The sequence below is a fragment of the Pteropus medius genome, unplaced genomic scaffold (assembly GCF_902729225.1).
Source record: "Pteropus medius unplaced genomic scaffold, Ma_sr-lr_union100, whole genome shotgun sequence".
Lineage (NCBI taxonomy): Eukaryota > Metazoa > Chordata > Mammalia > Chiroptera > Pteropodidae > Pteropus > Pteropus medius.
In genome coordinates, this window is record NW_024356194.1 from 34065 (window position 1) to 58653 (window position 24589).

Genomic DNA, 24589 nt, shown 5'->3' on the forward strand with positions numbered 1-24589 from the left:
CAAAACTGAGAAAATGTTTCCAGAAGTCTTCAAGATGTAAAATAATCAAGGCCCACTATAGAATAAATCTTTATTCAATGAACATGTTCACAAATCCTGGGTCCCCAGAGAGCTAGACTCTACTCATTACTTTAAAAAAGGTATCAACTAACAAGTGACTTGAACTACGTGAACCCTTTTAAGTTGCTTGAATTCATTTAATACTTTTTCCATTTCACATATTTCTTTGTTGAGGAAGCTTGGGCAGATGTTTACCAGGCATTTGAAGAAATAAGACACTTGCATACATACGTAAACAATGTCAAATTTATAGCTTGCAGACATTACTCTAGGAGGTATGTGAAAATCATTTGTAAATACACTGTTAATTCTAGAGTTAAGGAAAGAAGATAAATCTATAGGGATGAAAGAATACTGTATGTTCCATTACTATAGACATGATCGTAGGACTGATACAAGGCACTAAATTAATAATAAGAAAAGTGAAAAACATGTTAATTTAGTCAGTTAAAAGAATGAGTATCCTAGTAGGATTAAAACTGGTTTTCCATATTTTTTCTTTAAGTGATACAGCACTCCTTTAAAACAATATTTCTTGTAAATCATTTCTTCATTAAAAATTTTTAAACTCGACATACTATATGGACACAGCTGATAAGAAAGTACTATACAGTAAATTCTCAATGATACCCATTATTACTGGAAAAGCCATTTCTAAAATATATAAAACCAAAGAAAATGCAAGAAATATTTTAACATTTCGGTTCAAAAGCTGCTTTTCCAGTTACACTGAATATAGTGATAACTAATACTTGTGAATTCAGACCTATAAAAATAAAGCCAAGAATCCATGTTTTTTTCCAGGGGGCAATCTTTAGATTTTTCCAGCTAGTCCTACAGTTCTAAATAATATCTTGCTGCCCAATGCCAAATGTATGCTAAATACTAATCTGAACGAAATCACTCATTCTCCTAATTCTCCTTCATCTTTAGTTACATGTTACCTTCATTCTAGGAAGAATACGTATGGTTTGCTAAGAAGTGTTCTGTTACGCTGTAGGTTGCAGAGACAGAGTGAACATAAAGTCGATTTCACCACAAAATGATTTTCGAAAAGTCAGAAGCCTGATAAATCAACCAATGGGGTCCAGGGTCGAACTCTTTTTATTACCTTCTTTGCTCTCTCCGTTTTCTGGTAGCTGTGATTCACACAGGTCATGGAGCCTCTGATCCCGTCGTAGAAACACAGCTCTAATATTAGTCTTGCATTTGTCTGTTAAGGTCATGTGTCCGATACCTGTGGATGCTGACTCCTTTGCGGTCAGCGATTGTGGCACAAATGGCAATTCATTGTCAACTTTCAAATCCCCAGATCCTTGATGGGTTTCATGATTGAGGGGCAAGCTAGCAGAATCCAAATGTGAAGAATCTGAAAATAAAGTTTTCATTAATTAGAACGTAAATAATACTAGTAATTGGAACTATTGTAAAATGGTAAAATTTAATTCCATCAACTTTTGAAAGAAATAAAAAGAAGCATTAGCATTTAAAATTAACCTTGTGGAAATCTAAATCAGTATAAAAATTCCAAGCCCCAACATTTAGAGTATTGAACGAAACAAAGAACATCAAGTTGAAAGTTATCCTTTAAAAATTCTTTTACTCATTCTTGTAAATAACTTTTTCTCAAACATGGATACCAAAAATGACATCGACTTCATCTCAAATCTTTCAAATAAATTTGCAAAGAAAAATGAGAACTAGAAAGACAATGAGCATGTCAAATATTTCCGTGACCTCCTTCCGTGGGTGAAATTTGACTTACACAATTTATCTGATCTGGATGATTGTGTCCCCTTCATTTCTACTGCTTTGTTGGGAACAGAGTCTTTCACTTCAATGGTAGGCTGAATGGGTTTCGAAACAAAGTCATTAAAGAAGTAATGTTCATCTCGTGCAAGTTGTACTTAATAATTCAAGATAATAAATATAAAAGTTATTACCTTCAAGTGAGGAAACTTTTCAAGAGAACCTAAAATGCAAAAGGACATAGACTCAGTTATATGTGAATGTGAAAGCCAACTGTACATTCAAACACAATGACAATAGAGCTGAATCTTCATGTTTGGCTTTGGAAATGACTATCTCAGGTGTCCTGTGTTTTGGGGGGTGCTAGAGAAAGTGGTAGGACAGCAACAAGATAGAAACAAGAATCTGCCATAAAACTGAAGAAAAACCAGGAGTATAGGTTTCACAAAACATGCAGATGAGCTTTCAAAGGCAAGGTTATTTTTCCAAGGACCCTGACTGAACTGGATCAGTGTGCATCTTCCAATGTGCACACGCCAACTGATGGGTGAAAAGTGATCTTTCATCAGAGGAACAAATCACGACCCTGACAGGGTCCATGTGAAACCTAGTGGTAGAATGCAACAGCCTATCCTTAATGCAATATGTCAGAATCATTTATTCCATCAGGCTACAAGTATTCACCATGATCTTCAATTTGTACAGTAATTTAGCATCTACACAGTTGCAGTGAGAGTTCAGGTGAATACATAAGTCATGTATCAGCTGAAATAGGGTTATAAATTGATCAGCTTGGATAAAGATTAGTAGAGTCCTCGTTAGAAGAAACATTTACTTCTTGCATGACAATAGGGGCTATGTTTCTTGTATCTCCTAGTTTAGCCATCTGAAACTTTCTTGATCCACTCATGAAAAAAACGTACATAAAACATACCCAAGAAATAATGAATAACGAGCTTTCGACAGTGAAAAAGGGTAATGAAAAATGGAAAATTTAATTAAATTGCATCACAAATTTTAGATATTATCTTTTATTTCTAAATCAGTGCAATACTTTCTGAAAATATTAATTTTAGCACTTAGGGAATGAATGCCATAATTTCTTTGTTTTTAAACTTATTTGGGCTTTGAAGAACTTTTAAGAACCAACTATTTTATTCAAAATCTGGCAAGCTTAAAGCAAAGAGCCAGTGCTTCTATATGGAAATGAATCTCCTTTCAATAACAAATGCCAATGTAATATATATCTTTGATGCCTGATAATCCTGAGGAGATTAAATGAGTGGCTACAGTTTACTGCAATTCGAACACTCCCCTCTGCTTCCAGTGTGCTCTGGAGCAGCAGTGATCTCATCTTCTGTTTCAGTGCAAATACTCTCAAGCCATCTCAAGTGAGGTCTCTCAGATTTCCTCCAAAATTACCTAGCTAACGCCGTTCTTTCTTCCTCTCTTCTTTTCACTATACACTTTCCTCTTCAAAAATAATGTGTAGACCCGTGGTCTGGAAACTTCTTTTTCTATTCTTTTTGTGAATTTTCTGCACCAACTATTCTTTTCCTCTCTCTTTCATAGTAGTAACTTACATCTATCATTTCTACTACTTTATCTCCTTGTTTTGCTTTGGCTATAAACATACTCAGAAATAAAAGCAAAATAATGCTTATTGTTATCCCTTACATGTCTTCACCAATCTGATGGCTTTGCTTCTTGATATCTCTGAAGAGAAGATGACACACTGTCTACTCAGAGCATAGTTTGAAGACCAACAATGTTGGGTAACCATTAGGGTCAAATAATTACCTCTAAGAGTCCCTAATCAGTACAGGGATTGAAAAGTGAGAAATTTAGGGTATCAAAAAATGCCAGAGTGAAAGGTGACCTTTTTAAAATTTCTGTTTCTTATTCCTGTATGTAACTTTTTTTTTTTCAACCATGGATACCAAAAGTAGAGCTCTACATTATCAGACAGCTCGGTCTGTAATGCCTTCTCAACAACGAGGAAAAGAGCACAAGTGGAAACATTTTGCTGGACTTCTCTGACAATTTTTGGTGCCGGAAGCTATTTCATGTTTTTTCCACATGTCCAATATTGTCCTCTGACATTTTTCTAAAGAATTAGTTTACCTCTTTCCACTACATATATCTGTTTTTTCCCCTTCAATTTCCTCCCGATAATTTTTGCCTTTCTCATTCTTCATTCCTTCGTTTATTCTTTTTTTTGTTTTTTTCTGAGTTTTCTTAGGTCTTAGAGTATCTCGAAGTGGAACAAATAATGTAGGTCCTGAAGTGACACTCTCACTTTAATCTGGTGCCGATACCTGAGAAGTTATACAACAGATCTCCTTTTCGCTTCTCTTTTCCTTACTATGCATGTAATAGGTGATTTTCTTTGGCTATCAGACTATCTGAAGATTCCTATTTTAAATCAACATTCTGTCAAATGCTGTTTTTACACAATACAGTTCTTACCTGCTACTTGCTCATTTTGTATGTTTTTTCCTCGTTGATCTGCAGCTCCAGGTAAGTCATCGACATAATTTATTGGAAGACTTGTAGAGGAATCCTGTTAAAATTCATATCAATAGTGAGATATAGAAAGATTTCCTAATCCCTTTCTCAGAAAATATCTGAATTTACTACATTAAAAGCAAGCAGACCTAACAACAAAAGAAGCGTGTGATGAAAATCAAAATATTCAATAGAAAACTTCATCTTATGCTCTCTGGATCAACCTGATCTTTTGTCTTCATTGAGCTACTCTAAAAATTAAGCACGGAGGGCTGGAGTAAATACTTTCATAGACAAAATATTGATTTATATGTGCACATCAACAAGGAACTAACTTCGAAACACCTACTCTACTTTCCATTCTCCAAAGTTCAAGAACATTTTGAAATATATGCATTTCAATAAATTACTTAATTAAGCTACTTGGAACTATTTAACAATAGTTCTAAGAAGATTTTTTAGTGTTAAAATTAGATACTTGACATGATAGAAACATGGAGTATGTCATGTTACATATAAACAGGTCATTGTGGGACCTATTTCACTTAGGTAAAGATGGACGTGGAAAAAGCTAACTATTCTTTGGTAAGTTTTTGAGAGGACAGTCATTGAATAAAATGGCAAGGCGGTAAGAAACACTTTTCTTGAAATTCTGTTTAAATAATAGCAAAAATGTTTACATAGTTAGGCACATTTTATTTCTTATCTACACACTACAACAATAATACACATGTTATGATCGTGGTTAGCCCACTTCTTGCTTCCTGGTCATTCCAAGACATACTCAGAAAGATCTTCACTGACACAGTAAATTATACACTCATGCCCATTCCAACGATAGTGCCCCAATGTTCTCTAACCTAACATTTTTTCTTTTCTTTATGTGGACATCTATAGTGACTTACAAAGGATTGTTGTTTACTCGATTTCTGCCCCTACAACTACAGCCTAAGCTCTCAACTTCTAGATTCGGTGTCTAACTGCCCAGCACATAGTCGGTATTCGATATCAGAAATTTACACCAGATCAAAACGTTTAAGATCTCATCAAGAAGGCCTCAAATACTAAAGCAATACATGCCAACAGGGTATCTCCAGTAACCGTCTCCTGAAAAGTGTCATCCCCCATACTCAAAATCAACATGCTTGTTTAACTTTCCCATTCTTTTCTTGACACTACTATCAATTCATTGCATCTCATGTTTACAAAAAGAGTTCTCTATATTTAGTAAGTCATCAAATACCACTGTGATCATTGGCATTACATTTTCACAGTACCCTTTATCGTTTACGACATGTTTTCACATTTGTTACCACATTTGTTACCACATTTGCACGTAAGTGAAAGATAGGGATCAGTACCTTTAAAATAAATGAGGTCACTGATATACCAACAGGTTAAAAACAAGTTTTCCCAGGATCCTATAGCTAGTAAGTGACCAACCCAGGATGCTAACATGCTTTTGGACTTCAAATTCAATATTTGTACCATGAGCTGGTAGATACCTATGATCTAAGACATTACTTTATACTTCCTTACATTACTATAAGAATTGTTCTCATAAAGGTACTCAATACATGATATTTTAACTCTCCAAAACAGTTTTTCCTTGCAGAATCTACTTAACAATCCAAATACAATGAAACCTCAAAATCCCATGCATTATCTTTTTATGTTCCAAGGTATTGAAGAAACTACACTCCAACATTTGGCCACAGAATGACCCGGAAGAATTCTTTAGTTTTCAGATAAACTTAACTTCAGAACTCAAACTGATGTTTTATGACTTTTAATCTGAGTTTCTCATACTATGTTACACTGAATTCATTAAGGGAATCTTGCAAATTAGGACAATGGTCCTATGCAGTATTATTGTATTGATAAATTATTGTATCAATTATAGGTTAAAATATAAGAAAATATTTTCATGGGCAAATGCAGAGGTACAAAGTAAAATCAAATCATAACTTCTATGTTTTAACATCACTCAATGCTGATATTAAAATAAAAAATAATAACAAAAGACAGTACCTCGGAATCCCAAGGTGATTCTGCTTCTTCGTCTTCTCCTATTCCTAATGCTGACATTTTAACTATAAAATGTAGTTACAGAGACATTAATGAAAATATTTATTACTATATATTTAAAATACATAAACAAGTCTATCTCTAATCATAAATATTTTGATAATATAAAAGATAGCAGAACAAAGTGCAGGGTTTTGAATCTTGGCAAGAAAAAAAAAGTTGTTTGTAGTTGGAATATTTTGAAGAAACAGCAAAAAGATATACTTTAAGGAAATGGATGTCATATTTGCATCTACATAATTTCAATTTGTTAATATCAGCATGTAAGCAGAGAAAAAAATACAGATCACTAAATTACCACTTGTATTCTTTTCCTGTGTTCCATCAACATAATTCACATTGTCCTTATTTGTTTGCTCTCGTGGAGCCCGTTCGCTAATATCCATGCCATTTTCTTTGTTTCCAATGTCTGGCTTTATTGCTTCTTCCTATGAGAACAAAGGAAAACAAAAACCCAGTTTCAGAAAATATCACATTCTTTGACTCGTTCCTTCAGTCAGTCAATCAGTCAGGAAGATGACAGACATTTACTATATCTCTCAAATCATAGGCACCAACCTGGGAAAAGTGGCAAATACAAAGAAAAGATTTCATCCTCTATTGTAGTAGGGGTACAGATGCACGGAAACAGTAAACACGCAAAAGTATCATTAGCTACGTCTACAGCTGAAGTGAGTAACGTACAGTAAGGGCACAAAGGGACAGCAGGCAGTTGTATCTGGGAGGCTCAGGAAATGCTACAGAGATAGGGCTGTCTCTTGAAAGATTTCCTAAGTGCAGAGTGAGGGTGTGAAGGGCATGCTACAAAGGGCAGCGGGAGCAAAAGCATGAGATATGAAACAGCAAGTAACTGAGGGCACCTAGTACTGTGGTAAGGCTGGAACACTGGGAATGGGGTGGAGAGACAAAACTGGAGAATCAGAGCCACAGCAAACGAGGCAAGTGTCATGCTGGCATATGAAATTTACCCTCACGTAATGGGGAGCCATTCAATAAGAAGAGGAGTTGTATCGTCACAAACATAATACAGAACAGTCACACTGGCAGCGATGGAAACATGAACACAAGGACAGCAAAACTAGAAAAGTGTATTTAAAAATTAAAGATGAGAAAGCTATTTACAGTAGTAAGATATAAAAAATGGTAAGCTTTTAGAAAATATTAAACTTGGTGAGTGACTGGATGTGGTGACTTCAGAATTTTCATGCTTCAGCGTTTCAGTGGTGCTATGACCTAGGACGGGGAAAACAGATGCCAGAGGAGGTTACAGGAGTCAGCGCAAAGGAAAGGGCCAGTGATCATGTCTTCACTCTGGGACATATGAAATTGGAGGCACCTAGGGGGCTTAGAAGAAAGATCTGGATAAATATATTTTGAGTAGGACTAACTATTTTGCAAACATAAAAGTAATAGCAGAAAATATTGCAGGTTTTTGAAACTTTGGCAAGAAAAAAAAGTAACTTCCTCAGGATAAGTGTACGATGTTCAGAAAATAGATGTTTGTAACAGAATACTGAACTGATCTAATTAAATAATGACGATCTACATAGAACATGTGAAAATTTGAAAGTAAAAATGGCAGGGGAATACGGATTAGACATGGCATTCAATTTTTCAATTATATATTTGAAATTCTGTTTCAAAATATAAAATATCCTTTACAGATATATGCAAATAGTTATTTCTCGGCTATTGTAGTAATAAGCATTTTAAGTTTCATGAAAAACCTTCATTGTCAAATATCAATTCACAATGTTACAAGACTCCTGTTAAAACATAAGTTTTACATTGGAGAAGAAAAACGCTTATGTGACTATGAAACGGCGAGGCAGGTTTAAGCACTGCTATGATATACGAAAGAAACGTAAGTCCCTATTTAAATGCGCACATGGTTTTTTCATTCCCTTGTGAACAGCACGCTTAGAGCTCTAATTTCCCAAATACTTTATTTAGCATGGTAAATAAAGATTGCAGAAAAAAATCTGCGGTTCAAAAAACTACTAAACTATGATGATCTTCGTTGAAAATTTAAGTCTTCAAATGCATCCACGATTACCAAGCTGGAGCGCACGAAGAAAGGGACTAAAAAATCAAGTTACCAGGATGTCTGACTTTTAGGTATGAAAGAATTTTCATGTAGGTTTAACAACAATGAAAACCAAAATGAATAGAATTCCTTAAGAATTACAGAAAATGTACCCATTGCTGGATATATTTGAAAAAGTAAAACATCATCTTGCAGAGATAATTTTGTATATATATTAGTAATCTTTCCTTCCAAGGATTTTATCTTAGAAAAATATCATAACTTGTGATTTCATTCATTTGATATGGCCATATGTATCCATTCATTGCAGATATTATTAGGAAAAGATCAATCAGAATCTCTAGCTCAGAAAGGCTAGGGATGCTGCCCATTGTCCAACAGCTAGGAAATGGTACGGGGTGAACTCAAGGCCAGCTGCCTGTCTCCCAGGCCCGTGCTGGAACCATATTCTGCTTGGCCCTTCCTCTCTCTCCCAGCTCCAATTTCACACATTCTTCTGGTCTGTTTCTTCCTTTTGTCCCCTCTTCCTGAACAAGCCCTAAAGTGAAGCACTGTGCCAGGCACGCAGAGAACTCAGAGAGGGGGCATGTCGAAGTCCGTGCACCCTCCCAGCCTCATCCTGCTCTCAAGGAGGCTGCAGACTAGAGCTTGGAGATGTTCCCTGCATCATAGTTTATAATGGCAAAACAACTGGCTGTCCACTCGTAGGGGACCTAATAAATGACTCGTGTGACTTCTGCACAATGGAAATGTCTGCAGCCATAGCAAAGAACAAAACAGCCCCTCAGAGAACAATATCTCTCAGATCTTGTTAAGTAAAGAAAGCAAGAACAGAAGACATGTTGTAAATGAGCCCATTTGCTTGTTTTAAAGTGAACAATTCAGTAGCTTTTAGTGCATTCACAATGTACCACCATCACCTCTAGTTCAAAAATATTTTCATCGCCGCAAAAGAAACCCCATTCCTATTAAATAATCACACCCCATTCCCCCTCAATCAGCCCCAGGCAACTACTAACTGCTTTCGGATCTATAATTTAACTTAGTCTTGATGTTTCATATCAAAGAAATCATACCAAAAAAAAACTCTACAGAGAAAAAAATTTCCTTTTTTCTTTTAGAGTGCTTTAGCTTATTTTATCTTCTCATATAATGAATAGAAATTAAGGCCCTCAATTACATAATCAGATATTTTAATTAATGAACAAACTAAAATAAATCCTTATTTTCTGTCTTTTTGCAAAAAAAAAAAAAATCTACAACACCCACGAAAAATACACCAATTTGTAAGATAAGTTAATTAAGCAAGTTAGGTATATACCAAAGAGTAAGATAAGTTAGAAACCACAGGAAAAAGTAGGGACAAAAATTCATAATTCGTAATAAATCTGATCAAAGAGATTTCACTTTGCATTAGCAACGAATAAAGCTTTTGCCAGAATAAATGTAAGATGTCACTGTATTAAGCTTAAAAGTGAAGATTAAAAAGCTCAAATGAAAACGTCAATAAGCAAAAAAAGAGTGAGAATTAAATTTTCCTTCAGTTCTTCGTTGAAATCAGCAATAAGTCATTGAGAAAACTCTGAGCATTTTTTTTTTCATTACCTGTTTTGGTTTTTCTTATTTGGCATTTAAAATAAATTCCTTCACATTCTATAATATAGTGAATTTCTGCTCTCACTTAACCACCCCCCCATGTCTCTTGTGTCTTCATAATAATCTCATCTTGACTTTATTAAATATTTTTATCTTGCCTTTCTTAAATGAATTTTTGCTTCACCTCCTTCTCAACTTCACATTCATCTAGCTCTTCTTTCTAGCTGGTTTCTGATTCTCTCCTCCCGTGATGGCATACCTAAGAATTCTTTAGTCCCACAAACCTTTCTGAATCCCAATCCTGTACGTATGTCAGTCTTGTTATTACGCTTGTTTTCTATTATCATCTGGAAGACTTCTACCTCTTTCTAGGATCCTTTTCAATTACTATAAGGATCAGCAGGGATGGTATATGAAAAAGCATGGGGGAAAACATTTAAAATTAAACAAAACAACTTACCTTTGTAAGACCGATGACTGCTAAAGACACGACTGAAGGTTTGAGAAGAGGTTCAGTTGATGGAAAATCAGGATGAGACCAGTTCTGGATTGCAGCTGATGGTTTGGGAAGGGTTTCAACCATGACTTTATTTTCCCTATCAGCTTCATTGTCCTCCTCTACTATACTCAAAGTGCCATATTTTTCTTCTACTACAGTAAAAACAAAGTAAAGAGTATGTAAAAATAGCTGTAATTCAAATCAGTGAATGACATAAGAAACAGACAGTCATCAAATACTTACTGTTTTTCAGTGATTGCTGAACAACAGTCATTATCTTTGCTACGCTTGGATTCACAACATTCTAGAAAAAAATTCATAGCTTTAAGTATCACATTTGATAACAAGAATAATAAGATTTACCATTACTGAGTGATCTCACAAAAAGAGCACATGTTTTGGAATCATTCGCATGTAGATTCGTATCCCAGTTCTGCCACACAGAAACCTACATCTTTCTCCAGGGGTGAGGATTATCAGACAGGACGCAGTAAGCCCCCAAATGTCACTCTCCTGACCCCTATAGTTATCTACATACTATGACATTCATTAGATTATGAATTTTACCCTTAGGTAGCTTAGAGTACTATGGAACAAAAACTAACATTAAAAATGTAAACTAATTGTTATATTTTGAAATATACTTGCTTGATTTATATTTACATAAATTATCTCTTGTGTGGGACAATGTGAGAGTTTAGTTTTTAGTATATCTTATATAGGTGGGTTGGAATTGCTTTGTTTGTCAAAAGCTAAAAACCAATGATTGTTTAAATTCAGCTCCTTCTAAAAAAAACAGAAAAAAAAAGATTGAACCCACGGAGCAACAATTAATAAATGAAAGCCAAGACATACAAAATAGTAAACCACAGCCTCATAGGTTGACAATGGAGACAGAGAGAGATGGACTGAAAAACAAAAACTGAAAAAATGTTCCTACAAGGAAAAAATTAGACTAAACAGTAAAAAAAAGTTCGAGGAGGAGGAAGAAAGTAAAAAAAAAAAAAGAACTAATGAGACAGTCACTCAAGTACAAGCTTAAGACAAGAAAAGATTAAGATGCTCAATAACAAGCTTAAAATAAAGAAAAGCATAAGCATATAATGTTTGTGGAAAAATATATATAATTTCATTATATATAAATGTTTATAATGTATCAATAATATGTCAGTATTGTTAGGAATATACTATGAACAAAAGACTGCTTTATATTTCTTATTATATGTTAAAATATGTAATATTTTATGAAAATACATAAATCTTTTATTTAGAATATGTATCACATTATATTATCTCTCAAAGGTCCGCAAAACCCCAAACAAGAAGCAGTTGGACTCGACATGCCCAGTTCCTCTTGCTAGGCGGCCCCCAGTCCAGCAATAGTGGAAGCCGGCCTCATCTCAGTATAGCCTTGAAGCCCAGCACAGGCAGATACCAATCACAGGTCACTTTGTAGCTCCTACTAGGTGGCCCTTGGCCGAGCACAAGTAGCAGTTGACCTGGGCCTGCACTGGAGACCCTCCCGAGAGGCCCAAGAACCAACATACCTAGTCAACAGCTACAGACCACACTAGAGCATCACCCAATTAGTTCTACAAATGACATGAAAGAATGGACTCAGCCGGCCCCAGAGCCCTGCTCCAGCCAATCCAACTCCGTGAGGTCAGTCCACACATTGGCAGTTACCACATCACTATCAATAATTACTTTAAGTGTAAATGCATTAAGTGCTCCATTCAAAAGACATAGAGTGGCTGAATGGATAAAAGAATAAGACACATACAAATGACTTTAAACTAAAAAGATTTTGCACAACAAAGAAAACCATCAACAACACAAAAAGACAATCTAAAGCATGAGAGAAGATATTCATCAATGATACATCCATAAAGAGTTAATATCCAAAAAATATAATGAATTCATACAACTTAACACTGAAAAGGCAAACAATACAATTAAAAAATGGGCAGAGAACTGGAATAGGCATTTCTCCGAAAAGGACATAGGGATGGACAAAAGACATATGAAAGATGGTGAACAACACTTCTCATCATTTAAACCATAATTTAAACCACTAATTTAAACCATAATCAGATATCACCTCACATCTGTCAAAAGGGTTATTATCAATGAATAAACAAATAACAAATGTTGGTGAGGATGGGAAGAAAAGAGAACCCTGGCATACTACTGATGGGATTGCACATTGGCGCAGCCTCCATGGAGATTTCTCAAAAATTCAAAAATAGAACTACCATATGACCCAACACTCATACTTCCAGGGACTTATCCAAAGAAATTCAAAAGGTTAAATAGAAAAGATACATGCATCTCTATGTTCGTTGCAGCATTAGTTATAGTAGCCAAGATATGTAAGCAACGTAAGTGTCCATCGATAGACAATTGGATAAAAAAGAGGTGGTACATATACACAATGAACTATTACTTGGCTATAAGGAAGAAAACCTTACCATTTGCGACAATATCCATAGACCTAGGTGGTATTACGCTAAGTGAAAGAAGGCAAACAGAGAAAGACAAAGCCATAGGATTTCACTTATTTGTGGAATTTGAAAATCAAAATAAACCAACAAACAAAAGGGAAAGAAATTCGTAGTTACAGAGGATGAACTGATGGAGTGTGGGGAGCTGGTTGAAAAATTTAAAGGGATTAAGAAGCACATATTAGCACTTACAAAGTAGTCAGGAAGATGGAAAGTACAGAATAAGGAATATAGGCAAAAATATTGCAACAACTATGTATGGTCTCAGGGAGTACTAGACTTATCGGTGGGATTACCTCATAAATTATGTAAATATCTAACCACTATGCTGTATACCTGAAACTGACACAATATTGAATTATATCGACCGTAACTGAAATAAAAAATTTAAACAATGACCGCAACAAAAATTCTCAAATGTGACATTCTACTATCTTTGCTTCTAGCACTGGTTATTATTTTAAGTAAAACATATATTCTTCCATTAGATAAAGACTTTTAAATATACTCTAATGTAATGATTTAGAATACAGTGCAACCTCTTTGTCATATGGGTTTTGAGAAAGAGAATTTATATTTCTAAATTTCCACAATTTTTATTATAGTAGTCTAAAGATGGAAACCAGAGCAAAAATAGAGAAAACAACTTTTTCCTAACAACCACATTATACCAAAATAAAAAATGTTAAGAAAAAAAAACTATGTATAATATGCTATATAGTTTTGGAAATGAAAGTCACCAAGAAGATTTCATGATTATTACAACAAGTACTTGGATCCATTAAAGATTGCATTTGGGCATGAGTTGCCTTTTTTTTTTGAAGTCACATTGAGAATCTTTATCCTTCACCAAATTTTCTATCTCCTTTATTGTGCAAAACCTTTCCCAACATAATTTTCCTATCACTATTTATTTGCTAGCCCATTCTTTCTTATGGACCCCACCTTCAGTACTTAATAAAATTATTAAGAAAAAGGTCAAATAGTCATGTTTCTATAAAATGGAATTTAATAGACCAATTTTTCATTACAAACACAATAACAGGTAGACCACTCCTAAATTTTAAAAGTACTACACAAAACTTAATTTAGAGCAGAACAAATTATTTCATTCAGGAGCACTTTACCTTGGTATGAAAACTAAGTTCTTCACTATCTGCTGAAGACCATGAATCACCAAGTGAGGGTTGCTAAAAAATATAAAATAAAAATATAGAGTAAAAATATACAACAGAAAAGACTTTATTTCTTTAAAAAAAAAAAACTAAAAAATTTGAGTAAAAGGCGGATACCTACATATTAAATGAAGTTTCCTGACATAATTAAATGTGGCCTCTGTTTTAAGAAAAGCTGTTAGTTATCTATGTCTGCCTGCACTCTTCTAATCTACGAAATATTTAATAAAGACACCCTCTAAGTTCCTGTAACAAAGAGTGACAGCCAATATATTGGCCAAGGCTGAGATGACATTCTTTTCACCAAAAGTCCTGAAGGCTGAAATGAAAATCCAATTAGTGGCTGAAGTAACTTTTGTAACCTGAACTGGACAAAATCTGATGATCTAAATCAGGCTAGAAAGGCATACTGTCCCTTCTGCATTGTCTGCCCGTGGTTCAGAGACTAATCTGTGTTAGTCCAAAATGTCAGTCTTGGTTCTTTAGCATGGAAACCACTACATCAGATGACCCCATTTCTACTTTTTACTCTCAGACAGTACAGAGAGTACCTTGAAATGGTTGAAAGCTAAATGTAGAAAAGTCAAAGAACGAATGCATATGCTGTGATCCTTCCCACTTCCAAGTCCCTCTTCTGCCTGGCTCCATGGCACTCTCCAGCCTATAAATCTTCCACCTCTGAAGGCACGGACACCTGAAACAAGGATGGGCTCGAACAACCCAGAGCAGGAGCTCTCTATTCCCCCGCTCCTGGAAAACTAGCTAAATGGAGTCATCCACTCCCAACACAGGCATGTTAACAACTACCAAACTCCATTAGGATTTGACAGCCCTGCTCAACCCTCCATGTACATGAGAAGGACAGCAGCAAATTGGGAAAAGAGGTGAAGGTGAGGAGACTCCTGCCTTGGGCCATAAATTGATGGAGTTCACAATCTCCAGTCCCCTAGGTCTCAAGGATCTCCAAGCCCCGCTCTGTAAGCTGGGGTGCAGGAAAGATGAAACCACATGCCTATGTGCTCTAAAGAGAATCTTTCCCAGTGGCTCAAATTATTGTAATTTTTTTTCACTAGAAAACTTAAATTTTGCTAGTTCCTCCAATTCAATGAACCAAGAAAAAGCTGCCATAAGGGGAAAAAATAACAGAATCAAAGAAACACCAGGAAAAGTGGAGAAGGAAGTAATAAATTAAGAAAACCCATGGAATAAGAAAAAAAGACTCCAGGAAAGAAGAGAAACAAAACTTTATAATACGACGCAAAGGTGCTAGCCTGAAATTATAATCAGACTGGACAGTCAGCAAGTAGAGAAATCAATTAGAAATATCCTCTAAAACACACTGGATTTAATGAAAATAACATGGTCTATACATAGATGGTCTTCACTTACAGAAAAATAATTCATATTGAGAAGAGTAAACATAATTAAATGTAAAAACACTTTTCTGATTAGGCCTTGCTCATGTAAGACCTATAGCTCTGTGGCCATGGATAACTGAGAAATGCTCTAAACCTTTTCATGGTAGAATCAAGTTACTAGTTACTGCTGCAACTGTCAAGTATCTTAAGACAATGCTTGGACTAACTGGGCTTCCTGGGAAATCTCTAAATCTAAGTTAACAGATAAAGAAATTGGACTATCTGAATTGATCTGACTTGCATTTGTATGTTGACGTCAGTGCTGCCCAGGAATTCATCAGTACAGGCAGAGAGACTGACAGTGGATTTGAGAGCAAAGCAGGTTGAAAGTCAAGTCAGGGGTCTGCCACTTGTTCACTAGGGAATCACGGGTTCATTCATCGACCCTCCTGAACTACGGTAGCCTAATTAATAAAAAGGAAGTTATAATAGCACAGCTATTTTGAGAAGGTATTGTGATGACTATGTAAGATAACATGTGTTAAGGACAGAACACAGTATCTAGCCCAGGGGAGCACACTCAACTAATGTTAGTTTCTTTTCTCTTCATTCCCCTAGTTGGCTATAATTTTTTAAAATCCATAAAATCCTACCTGCTTACAGAGTCTTCTTCAGAAATCTCATGCCCTATTACAGAAAAAAGTAAAATACATTTGAAATCAAGAATAGATAAATACAGGACTATGAAAGTATCAGACTGATGCTGCGTTAAAACGTTTTCCTTTAGTACCACACCTGAGGACTATACTAATATCAATATTAACGATACTATTGGTGGACAATTAATATGGTAACAACTTTTACTTCCTCTCCTTTATATATACATGTATCAGACGCAAGAAAAACACAATAGAATTTATCAAAATTTGATACTTACAAGGGAACTACTATTTACAATGAAGCAAAACCTAACCAAACTGAATCAAACTGAAAGAACATGGCATCATTAGGATAATCAGTATCATAAACTAACAATGTCAAACTTAAATAGCATGAATTTTCTGGACTTCTGCCATCGTGCAGTAACACATTACACCTTCTCCACCTCTTCCGTCAACACCGTTGAGTTTAGGATGAAACGCCCTATCTAGAATACTATACTCTGCAGCTCGGTAAAAAATAGGAAACAGACGCTTTCTGGCCCTGTTTCCGGTTGCAAAATAAGTATAAAAGACTGTGATTCCAGGTTTACAAAGTAAAAACCCTTGAGACTCTTTCCTTTCATTGCTAAAATGTCTCTCTGGACCCACCTCATGGAGCAAGAGGGTCCAAATAGTGCAGTATGATGTCATTTTTCTCAGCCCTCCCCCTTATGTGGCAAATATCTGTAGAAATCATGCTTTTTCAGCTTGTGAGGCCTATATCATCAGATCCTAGGCTGATGAAAAACATCATAAAAAAAAACCCACAAAGGACGAAGAATATCTTAAACAACTATATTCAGTTAACTTGGCATTTCGATTTTTTAAACATTCAAAGAGATACCCACTGTATAATTCCTACTATAGGACATTCAGGAAAAGGTTAACTGGAGACAGTAAAAAGATCAGTGGTTTCCCAGTGTTAGGGAGAAAGGAGGGCTGAACATGGAAAACACAAAGGATTTCTAGGGCGGTGATACTGTTTTGCTGGATATAGGACATTATGCATTTGTCAAAACTCATAGACTCTGTGACACAGGAGTGAACTTTAATGTAAACTATGGGCTCTGGGTGATGATAACGAGTCAATGTAGGTTCACTGATTGTGATGCATGTACCTCCCCGGTGCGGGCTGTCCACAGTGAGGGAGACTGTGTGTGTGGTGAGATGGTTTATGGGCATTCTCTGTTCTTTCTGCTCAATTTTGCTGTGAAGCTAAAACTGCTCTCAAAAAGAAAGAATATTATTATTTTTAATATGTTTTTATTAAATTTATCAGGGTGACATTGGTTCATAAAATTATACAAGTTTTCAGTATACAATCAATAATACATCATATGTATATTGCATACTATGTTCTCCAAAGTTAAATTTCCTTCCGCCACCATGTTTGACTCTTGTACCTTTATCTACCTCTCCCCTTCTCCCCTTTAACAAGACAGAAACAAAAATCCGCCATAAATGCTGAAGAAAAACCAGGAGTATAGGTTTCACAAAACATGCAGCATGAGCTTTCAAAAGCAGGTTATTTTTCCAGTGACTCTAACAACTAGATCAGTGTGCATCTTCCAATGTCCACACGCCGACTGATGGGTGAAAAGTGATCTTTCATCAGAGGAACAAATCACGACCCTGACAGGGTCCATGTGAAACCTAGTGGTAGAATGCAACAGCCTATCCTTAATGCAATATGTCAGAATCATTTATTCCATCGTGCTACAAGTATTCATCATGATCTTCAATTTGTACAGTAATTTAGCATCTACACAGTTGCAGTGAGAGTTCAGGTGAATACATAAGTCATGTATCAGCTGAGATAGGGTTATAAATTGATCAGCTTGGATAAAGATTAGTAGAGTCCTCGTTAGAAGAAACATTGACTTCTTGCATGCCGATAGGGGCTATGTTTCTTGTATCTCCTAGTTTACCATCTGAAACTTTCTTGATCCACTCATGAAAAAAACGTACAAAAAACATACCCAAGAAATAATGAATAACGAGCTTTCGACAGTGAAAAAGGGTTAGGAAAAATGGAAAATTTCATTAAATTGCATCACAAATTTTAGATATTATCTTTTGTTTCTAAATCAGTGCAATACTTTCTGAAAATATTAATTTTAGCACTTAGGGAATGAATGCTATAATTTTTTCTTTATTAAAATTAGTTGGGCTTTGAAGAACTTTGAAGAACTACCTATTTCAAAATTTACCTATATTAAAACAAAACAGCCAATGCTTCTATATTGAAACAAATCTCCTTGCAATAACAAATGCCAATGTAATATATATCTTTGATGCCTGATAATCCTGAGGAGGTTAGATGAGTGGCTACAGTTTACTGCAATTCGAACACTCCCCTCTGCTTCCAGTGTGCTCTGGAGCGGCAGTGATCTCATCTTCGGTTTCAGTGCAAAAACTCTCAAGCCATCTCAAGTGAGGTCTCTCAGATTTCCTCCAGTTACCTAGCTAACACCGCTCTTTCCCCCTTTCTTCCTTTCACTATAAACTTTCCTCTTCATAAGTGATGTGTAGACTTGTGGTCTGGAAACTTCTTTTTGCATTCTTTTTGTGAATTTTCCGCACCAGCTTTTCTTTTCCTCTCTCTTTCACAGTAGTAACTTACATCAATCATTTCTACTACTTCATCGCCTTGTTTTGCTTTGGCTATAAACATGCTCAGAAATAAAATGAAAATGATGTTTATTGTTGTCCCTTACATGTCTTCACCTATCTGACGGCTTTGTTTCTTGATTTCTCTGAAGAGAAGTTGACACACTGTCTACTCAGAGCATAGTGGGAAGACTAACAATGTTGGAAAACCATCAGGGTCACATAATAACCTCCTAAGAATCCCTAATCAGTACAGGGATTGCAAAATGGGAAATTTTAAGTATCGAAAAAATGTCAGAGTTAAAGGTTATGATTTTAAGATTTCTGTTTCTTACTCCTGTAAATAACATTTTTTTTTTAAACATGGATACCAAAAGTAGATCTCTACATTATCAGATACCTCAGTCTGTAATGCCTTCCCAACAACAAGGAAAAGAGTACAAGTGGAAACATTTTGCTGTACTTCTCTGATAACTTTTGGTGCTGGAAGCTACTTCATATTTTTTCCATATTTCCAATATTCTCCTCTGACATTTTCTAAAAAATTAGATTACCACCTTCCACTACATATCTCTGTTTTTTTTCCCCTTAATTTCCTCCCTGTAATTTTTGCCTTTCTCATTCTTTGTTCCTGCTTTTATTCTTTTTCTCCTTTTCCTGAGTTTTCTTAGGACTTACAGTATCTCGAAGTGGAACAAATAATGTAGGTCCTGTAGTGGCGCTCTCGGTTTAATCTGTTGCCAATACTTGAGAAGAGATACAACTGATCTCCTTTTCACTTCTCTTTTCCTTACTATGCATGTAATAGTAAGGAAATATGTGAGGATTCCTATTTTAAATCAACATTCTTTTAAATTCCTTTTTTACACAATACAGTTCTTACCTGCTATTTGCTCAGTTTGTAGGTTTTTTCCTTTTTGATCTGCAGCTCCAGGTAAGCCTTCAGCATAAATTTTTGGAAGACTTGTAGAAAAATCCTGTTAATATTTATATCAACAGTGAGATATCGAAAGATTTCCTAATCTCCTTCTCAGAAAATATCTGAATTTCCTACATTAAAAGCAAGTAGACCTAACAATAACAGAAGCATGTGTTGAATATCAAAATATTCACTAGAAAACGTCACTTATGTTCTCTAGATCAACCTGAACTTTTGTCTTCATTTAGCTACTCTGAAAATTAAGCATGGAAGCCCAGTGTAAATACTTTCATAGACAAAATATTGATTTACATGTACACATCAATGCGAAACTAACTTCAAAACACCTTCTCTAATTTGCATTCTCCGCAAGTTCGAGAACATTTTGAAATACATGCATTTAAAGGAATTCTTTAATTAAGATACTTGGTAATATTTTAAATATTTCTAAAAAGACTTTTTAGTGTTAAAATTAGATACCTGACATGATAGAAACATGGAGTATGTCATGTTACGTATAAAGAGATTATTGTGGGACCTATTTCACTTAGGTAAAGATGAGCTTGGAAAAAGCTAACTATTATTTGCTAAGTTTTGAGAGGAAAGTCATTGAATAAAACGGGAAGATGGTAAGAAACACTTTTCTTGAAATTCTGTTTAAATAATAGCAAAAATGTTTACATAGCACATTTTATTTCTTATTTACACACTACAACAATAATGCAAATGGTATGATGGTGGTTAGCCCTCTTCCTGCTTCCTGTTCATTCCAAGAAATGCTCAGAAAGTACTTTACTGATGTAGGAAATTATACACTCAGGCCTATTCCAATGATACTGCCCCAATATTATCTAACCTAACATTTTTTATTTTCATGATATGAACACCTAAATGGATTGTTGTGTACTTGTTTTCTGCCCCTACAGCCTCAACCCTCAACTTCTAGATGCGGTGTCTAACTGCCCAGCACATAGTCGGTATTCAATAACAGAAATATACTTCAGGACAAAACATTTACGATTTCATCAAGAAAGTCTCAAATACTAAAGCACTACATATCTACAGGGTATCTCCAGTTACCAGCTCCTTAAAATTGTCATTCCCCCATACTCAAAATGAACATGCTTGTTTAACTTTCCCATTCTTTTCTTGACACTACTATCAATTCATTGTGTCTCGTGTTTACAAAGTGTTCTCGATATTTAGTAAGTCATTAAATACCACTGTGATCATTGTGCCTTACATTTTCATAGCACCCTTTATTGTTTACAAAGTGTTTTCACATTTCTTACCACATTTGTTCTTTGCATGTACCTGAGAGGTAGGGATCAGTACCCTTAATATGAATGAGGTCACTGATATACTGACAGGTTATAAACAAGTTTTCCCAAGGCCCCATAGCTAGTGAGTGACCAATCCAGGATGCTAATATGTTCTTGGACTTCAAATTCAGTATTTGTACCATGAGGTGGCAGATGGCTATAATCTAAGACATTACTTTATACTTCCTTACATTACTATAAGAATGGCTATCATAAAGGTACTCAATACATGATATTTTAACTCTCCAAGACAGTTTTTCCTTGCAGATCTACTTAACAATCCCAATACAATGGAACCTCAAAATTTCATTCATTATCTATTCATGTTCCAAGGTATTAAAGAAACTACTTTCTAACATTAGGCCACGGTTTTATCTGGAATAATTCTTCAGTTTTTAGATAAACTGAACTTCAGAACTCAAACTGATGTCGAGTTTCTTATACTATATTACACTGACTTCATTAAGGGAATCTTAAAAATTAGGAGAAAGGTCCTATGCAGTGTTTTTTTATTTATTGTATTAATTATAGGTTAAAATATAAGAAAATATTCTTATGGGCAAATGCAGAGGTGAGAAAGTAAAGTCAAATCATGCCTTTTATGTTTTAACATCACTCAATGCTGATATTAACATGAAAAAATAGTAACGAAAGATAGTACCTCAGAATCCCTAGATGATTTTGCTTCTTTTTCTTCTCCTGTTCCTAATGCTGACATTTTAACTATAAAATGTAGTTACAGAGACATTAAGAAAATATTTATTAGTATACATTTAAAATACATATACAGGTATATCTGCAATCATAAATATTTAGATAACATAAAAGTAATAGCAGAAAAAATTGCATGGTTTTGAAACTTTGGCAAGAAAAAAAGTTGTTTGTAGTTGGAATACTTTTGAAGAAACAGAGCAAAAATATATACTTAAAAGAAATGGATCTCATATTTGCATCTACACAATTTAGATTTGTTTATATCAGCTTGTAAGCAGAGAAAAATATAGATCATCACTAAATGACCACTTGTATTATTTTTATGTGTTCCATTAACATAATTCATTCTGCCCTTATTTGTTTGCTCTCGTGGAGCCGTTCACTAATATCCATACCATTTTCTTTGTTTCCAATTTTTGGCTTTATTGCTTTTTCCTATGGGAACAAAAGAAGACAAAAACCTAATTTCAGAAAATATCACAATCTTTCACTTGTTCATTCAGTTAGTCAATCAGTCAGGAAGACAACAGACATTTACTGTATCTATCAAATCATAGGCACCAACCTGGGAAAAGTGGCAAATATAAATAAAAGATTTCATCCTCTATTGTAGCAGGGGTAGAGATGCATGAAAACGGTTAGAGCAGAAAGTATCATTTGCTACGTCTACAGCCGAAGTGAATAATGTACAGTAAGGGCACAAAGGGACAACAGTCAGTTGTACCTGGGAGGCTCAGGAAATGCTACAAAGGTAGGGCTGTCTGTTGAAAGATTTACTGAGTGCAGAGTGAGGGTGAAGGGCATGCTACAAAGGGCAGCGAGAACAAAAGCATGAGGTAGGAAAGAGCAAGTAATTGAGGGCTTCCACATCTTGGCTATTGTAAAGAATGCTGCAATTAACATAAAGAGGCAGATATCTTTTTGAGTCAATTTTTGGATATCTTTGGAGAAATATCCTGCAGTGGGATTGCTGAGTTCTATATAGTAGTTCTATTTTCAAAAGTTTGAGGACCCTCCATATTGTTTTCCACCATGGCTGCATCAGTTTGCAGTACTTGGGTGCACTGTACATCCCCATGACAATTAAGTAACTGTTATTTTATACTTTTTAATTTTTGAAAAATTTTATATGTTCATTTTTTAAAATTACAGTTGACGTACAACATTATATTAGATTCAGGTGTACAACACAATCATTAGACATTTATATAACTTACAAACTGATCACCCCAAGAAGATATGTTACATATATGCAAAGGGACAGACCTCGGCCATAAAGAACCAAATGACACTATTTGCGGTAACGTGGAAAGACTTTGACGGTATTCTAATAAGGGAAATAAGACAAACAGAGAAGTACAAATACCATATGATTTCACTTATTTGTGGAATCTAAAATCAAAATAGGGGAACAAACAAACAAACAAACAAAATTCAAAGATACAGAGAAAAAGCTAATGGCTGCTTGGTGGGAGGAAGGTTATGGGGCTGGTCACAGATGAAAAGGAATTAAGAAGTACAAATTGGCAATTACAGTGACGACAGAAGCATGGCGGCTTGAGCGGTCCCCTTGATCTCTCTCTTGGAAATTACAAGTTAAACAGCAAAGGGATTCCCAGCCTCACACACAAACACATGTGACAGATCTGCACATCAAAACAGCTGAAGGTGGGCGAATCTCAACAAACAGAGGAGGAGGGAAGAAAGAAGAGCAGAGATGTGGTCACAGGCCAGAGCTCACTGTGGGCCTCGGGGAGACCAGAGGAATCAGGGTGCTGTGTTACTCACTGTAGCTCTGAGCATTCCTGCCAGAGTGAGGAGCACATAATTCGGCTGCACCCAGCAATCTACTGGAGAGACTGCTGTCTTCTGGCGGCCACCACTGCCGGATAGAAAACAAAGCCACAGAATCTGGGTGGCTGCTCACACCCTCCCAGAGCTAGCAGCAGGCCTAAGAAGAAACAGTGGTAGTTTCTGTTGGGCTACAAAGCCTAGTATCTACACCCCTGAGAACTCAAGATACAGATCCTGAATGGCAGGCAAGCAGGCTGTGGCTAATGCTGGTGATGAGGGTGGAAATTCAGAGCGAGAAGCTGAGAGAGGGCAGTTGCCATTACTTGGAGGAGAACAAAGCCAGAAATAAACCAACTGATTCTCCCAATGCACTCTGCCCCAACCCCCTGTGGCTGACTTTAGCAGAGATACCGAGAAATCTCAGAAGCCTACCGGGACTTCAGCGGTTGAAACTCCCTTGTCCACCACATTCTCCCACAGGAGCGGAAACCTGAGATTGAGAAGACCTGGTCAGGAGGAGTCACCCAATTCTCCCAAGGAATATAAGCTATTTTTCAACACCTAGCAGAGCTCCAAAAAGCCCGAGCTGTTCAAGACGCTTGTATTCCCTTAAAGCACCACCTACTGAAAATAAAAACAAACAAATCAAAAACACCTCTTCTTAGCACCTGCTTATGAAGCATCACTCTTACTAACAATAAATTGAAAAACAAAAGGAAAACAGAGTTTATTCTCATATTGTCTAAGCAGAGGACTAATCCATCAAATACCATAAACAACCAAGGTAACAAGGAAGTACTGTAAAAAAATAAAAAATTTCCAGTAAATCAACTGAATGACATGGAAATCTGTGATTTAAAAGATAAAGAATCAAGATTACTGCTGTGAAAAAACTTAATGAGACACAAGAGAACTTAGACAGGCAATTTAATGAACATAGAAACA

The 24589-nt window shown here is 35.6% G+C and overlaps 2 protein-coding genes across 2 annotated transcripts in view; both read right to left on the bottom strand.

Annotated features, from left to right (window-relative positions):
• LOC120600569 (ankyrin repeat domain-containing protein 26-like) overlaps window positions 1-24589 on the bottom strand; it is a 108330-nt gene that overhangs the window by 31934 nt on the left and 51807 nt on the right. Inside the window, exons 25-34 of the mRNA XM_039859978.1 lie at window positions 16246-16271; window positions 14179-14241; window positions 10791-10851; window positions 10509-10699; window positions 7090-7206; window positions 6704-6833; window positions 6349-6410; window positions 4279-4372; window positions 1826-1966; window positions 1172-1429 (exon numbers count right to left, since the gene is read on the bottom strand). Coding sequence (XP_039715912.1) covers window positions 1172-1429; window positions 1826-1966; window positions 4279-4372; window positions 6349-6410; window positions 6704-6833; window positions 7090-7206; window positions 10509-10699; window positions 10791-10851; window positions 14179-14241; window positions 16246-16271 — 1143 coding nt within the window. The remainder of the gene's footprint in view (window positions 1-1171; window positions 1430-1825; window positions 1967-4278; window positions 4373-6348; window positions 6411-6703; window positions 6834-7089; window positions 7207-10508; window positions 10700-10790; window positions 10852-14178; window positions 14242-16245; window positions 16272-24589) is intronic.
• Window positions 1-24589, bottom strand: part of LOC120600567 (coiled-coil domain-containing protein 144B-like) — a 45023-nt gene that overhangs the window by 12504 nt on the left and 7930 nt on the right. Inside the window, exon 2 of the mRNA XM_039859976.1 lies at window positions 1172-1429. The gene's annotated coding sequence lies outside the window, so the exon portion shown is untranslated. The remainder of the gene's footprint in view (window positions 1-1171; window positions 1430-24589) is intronic.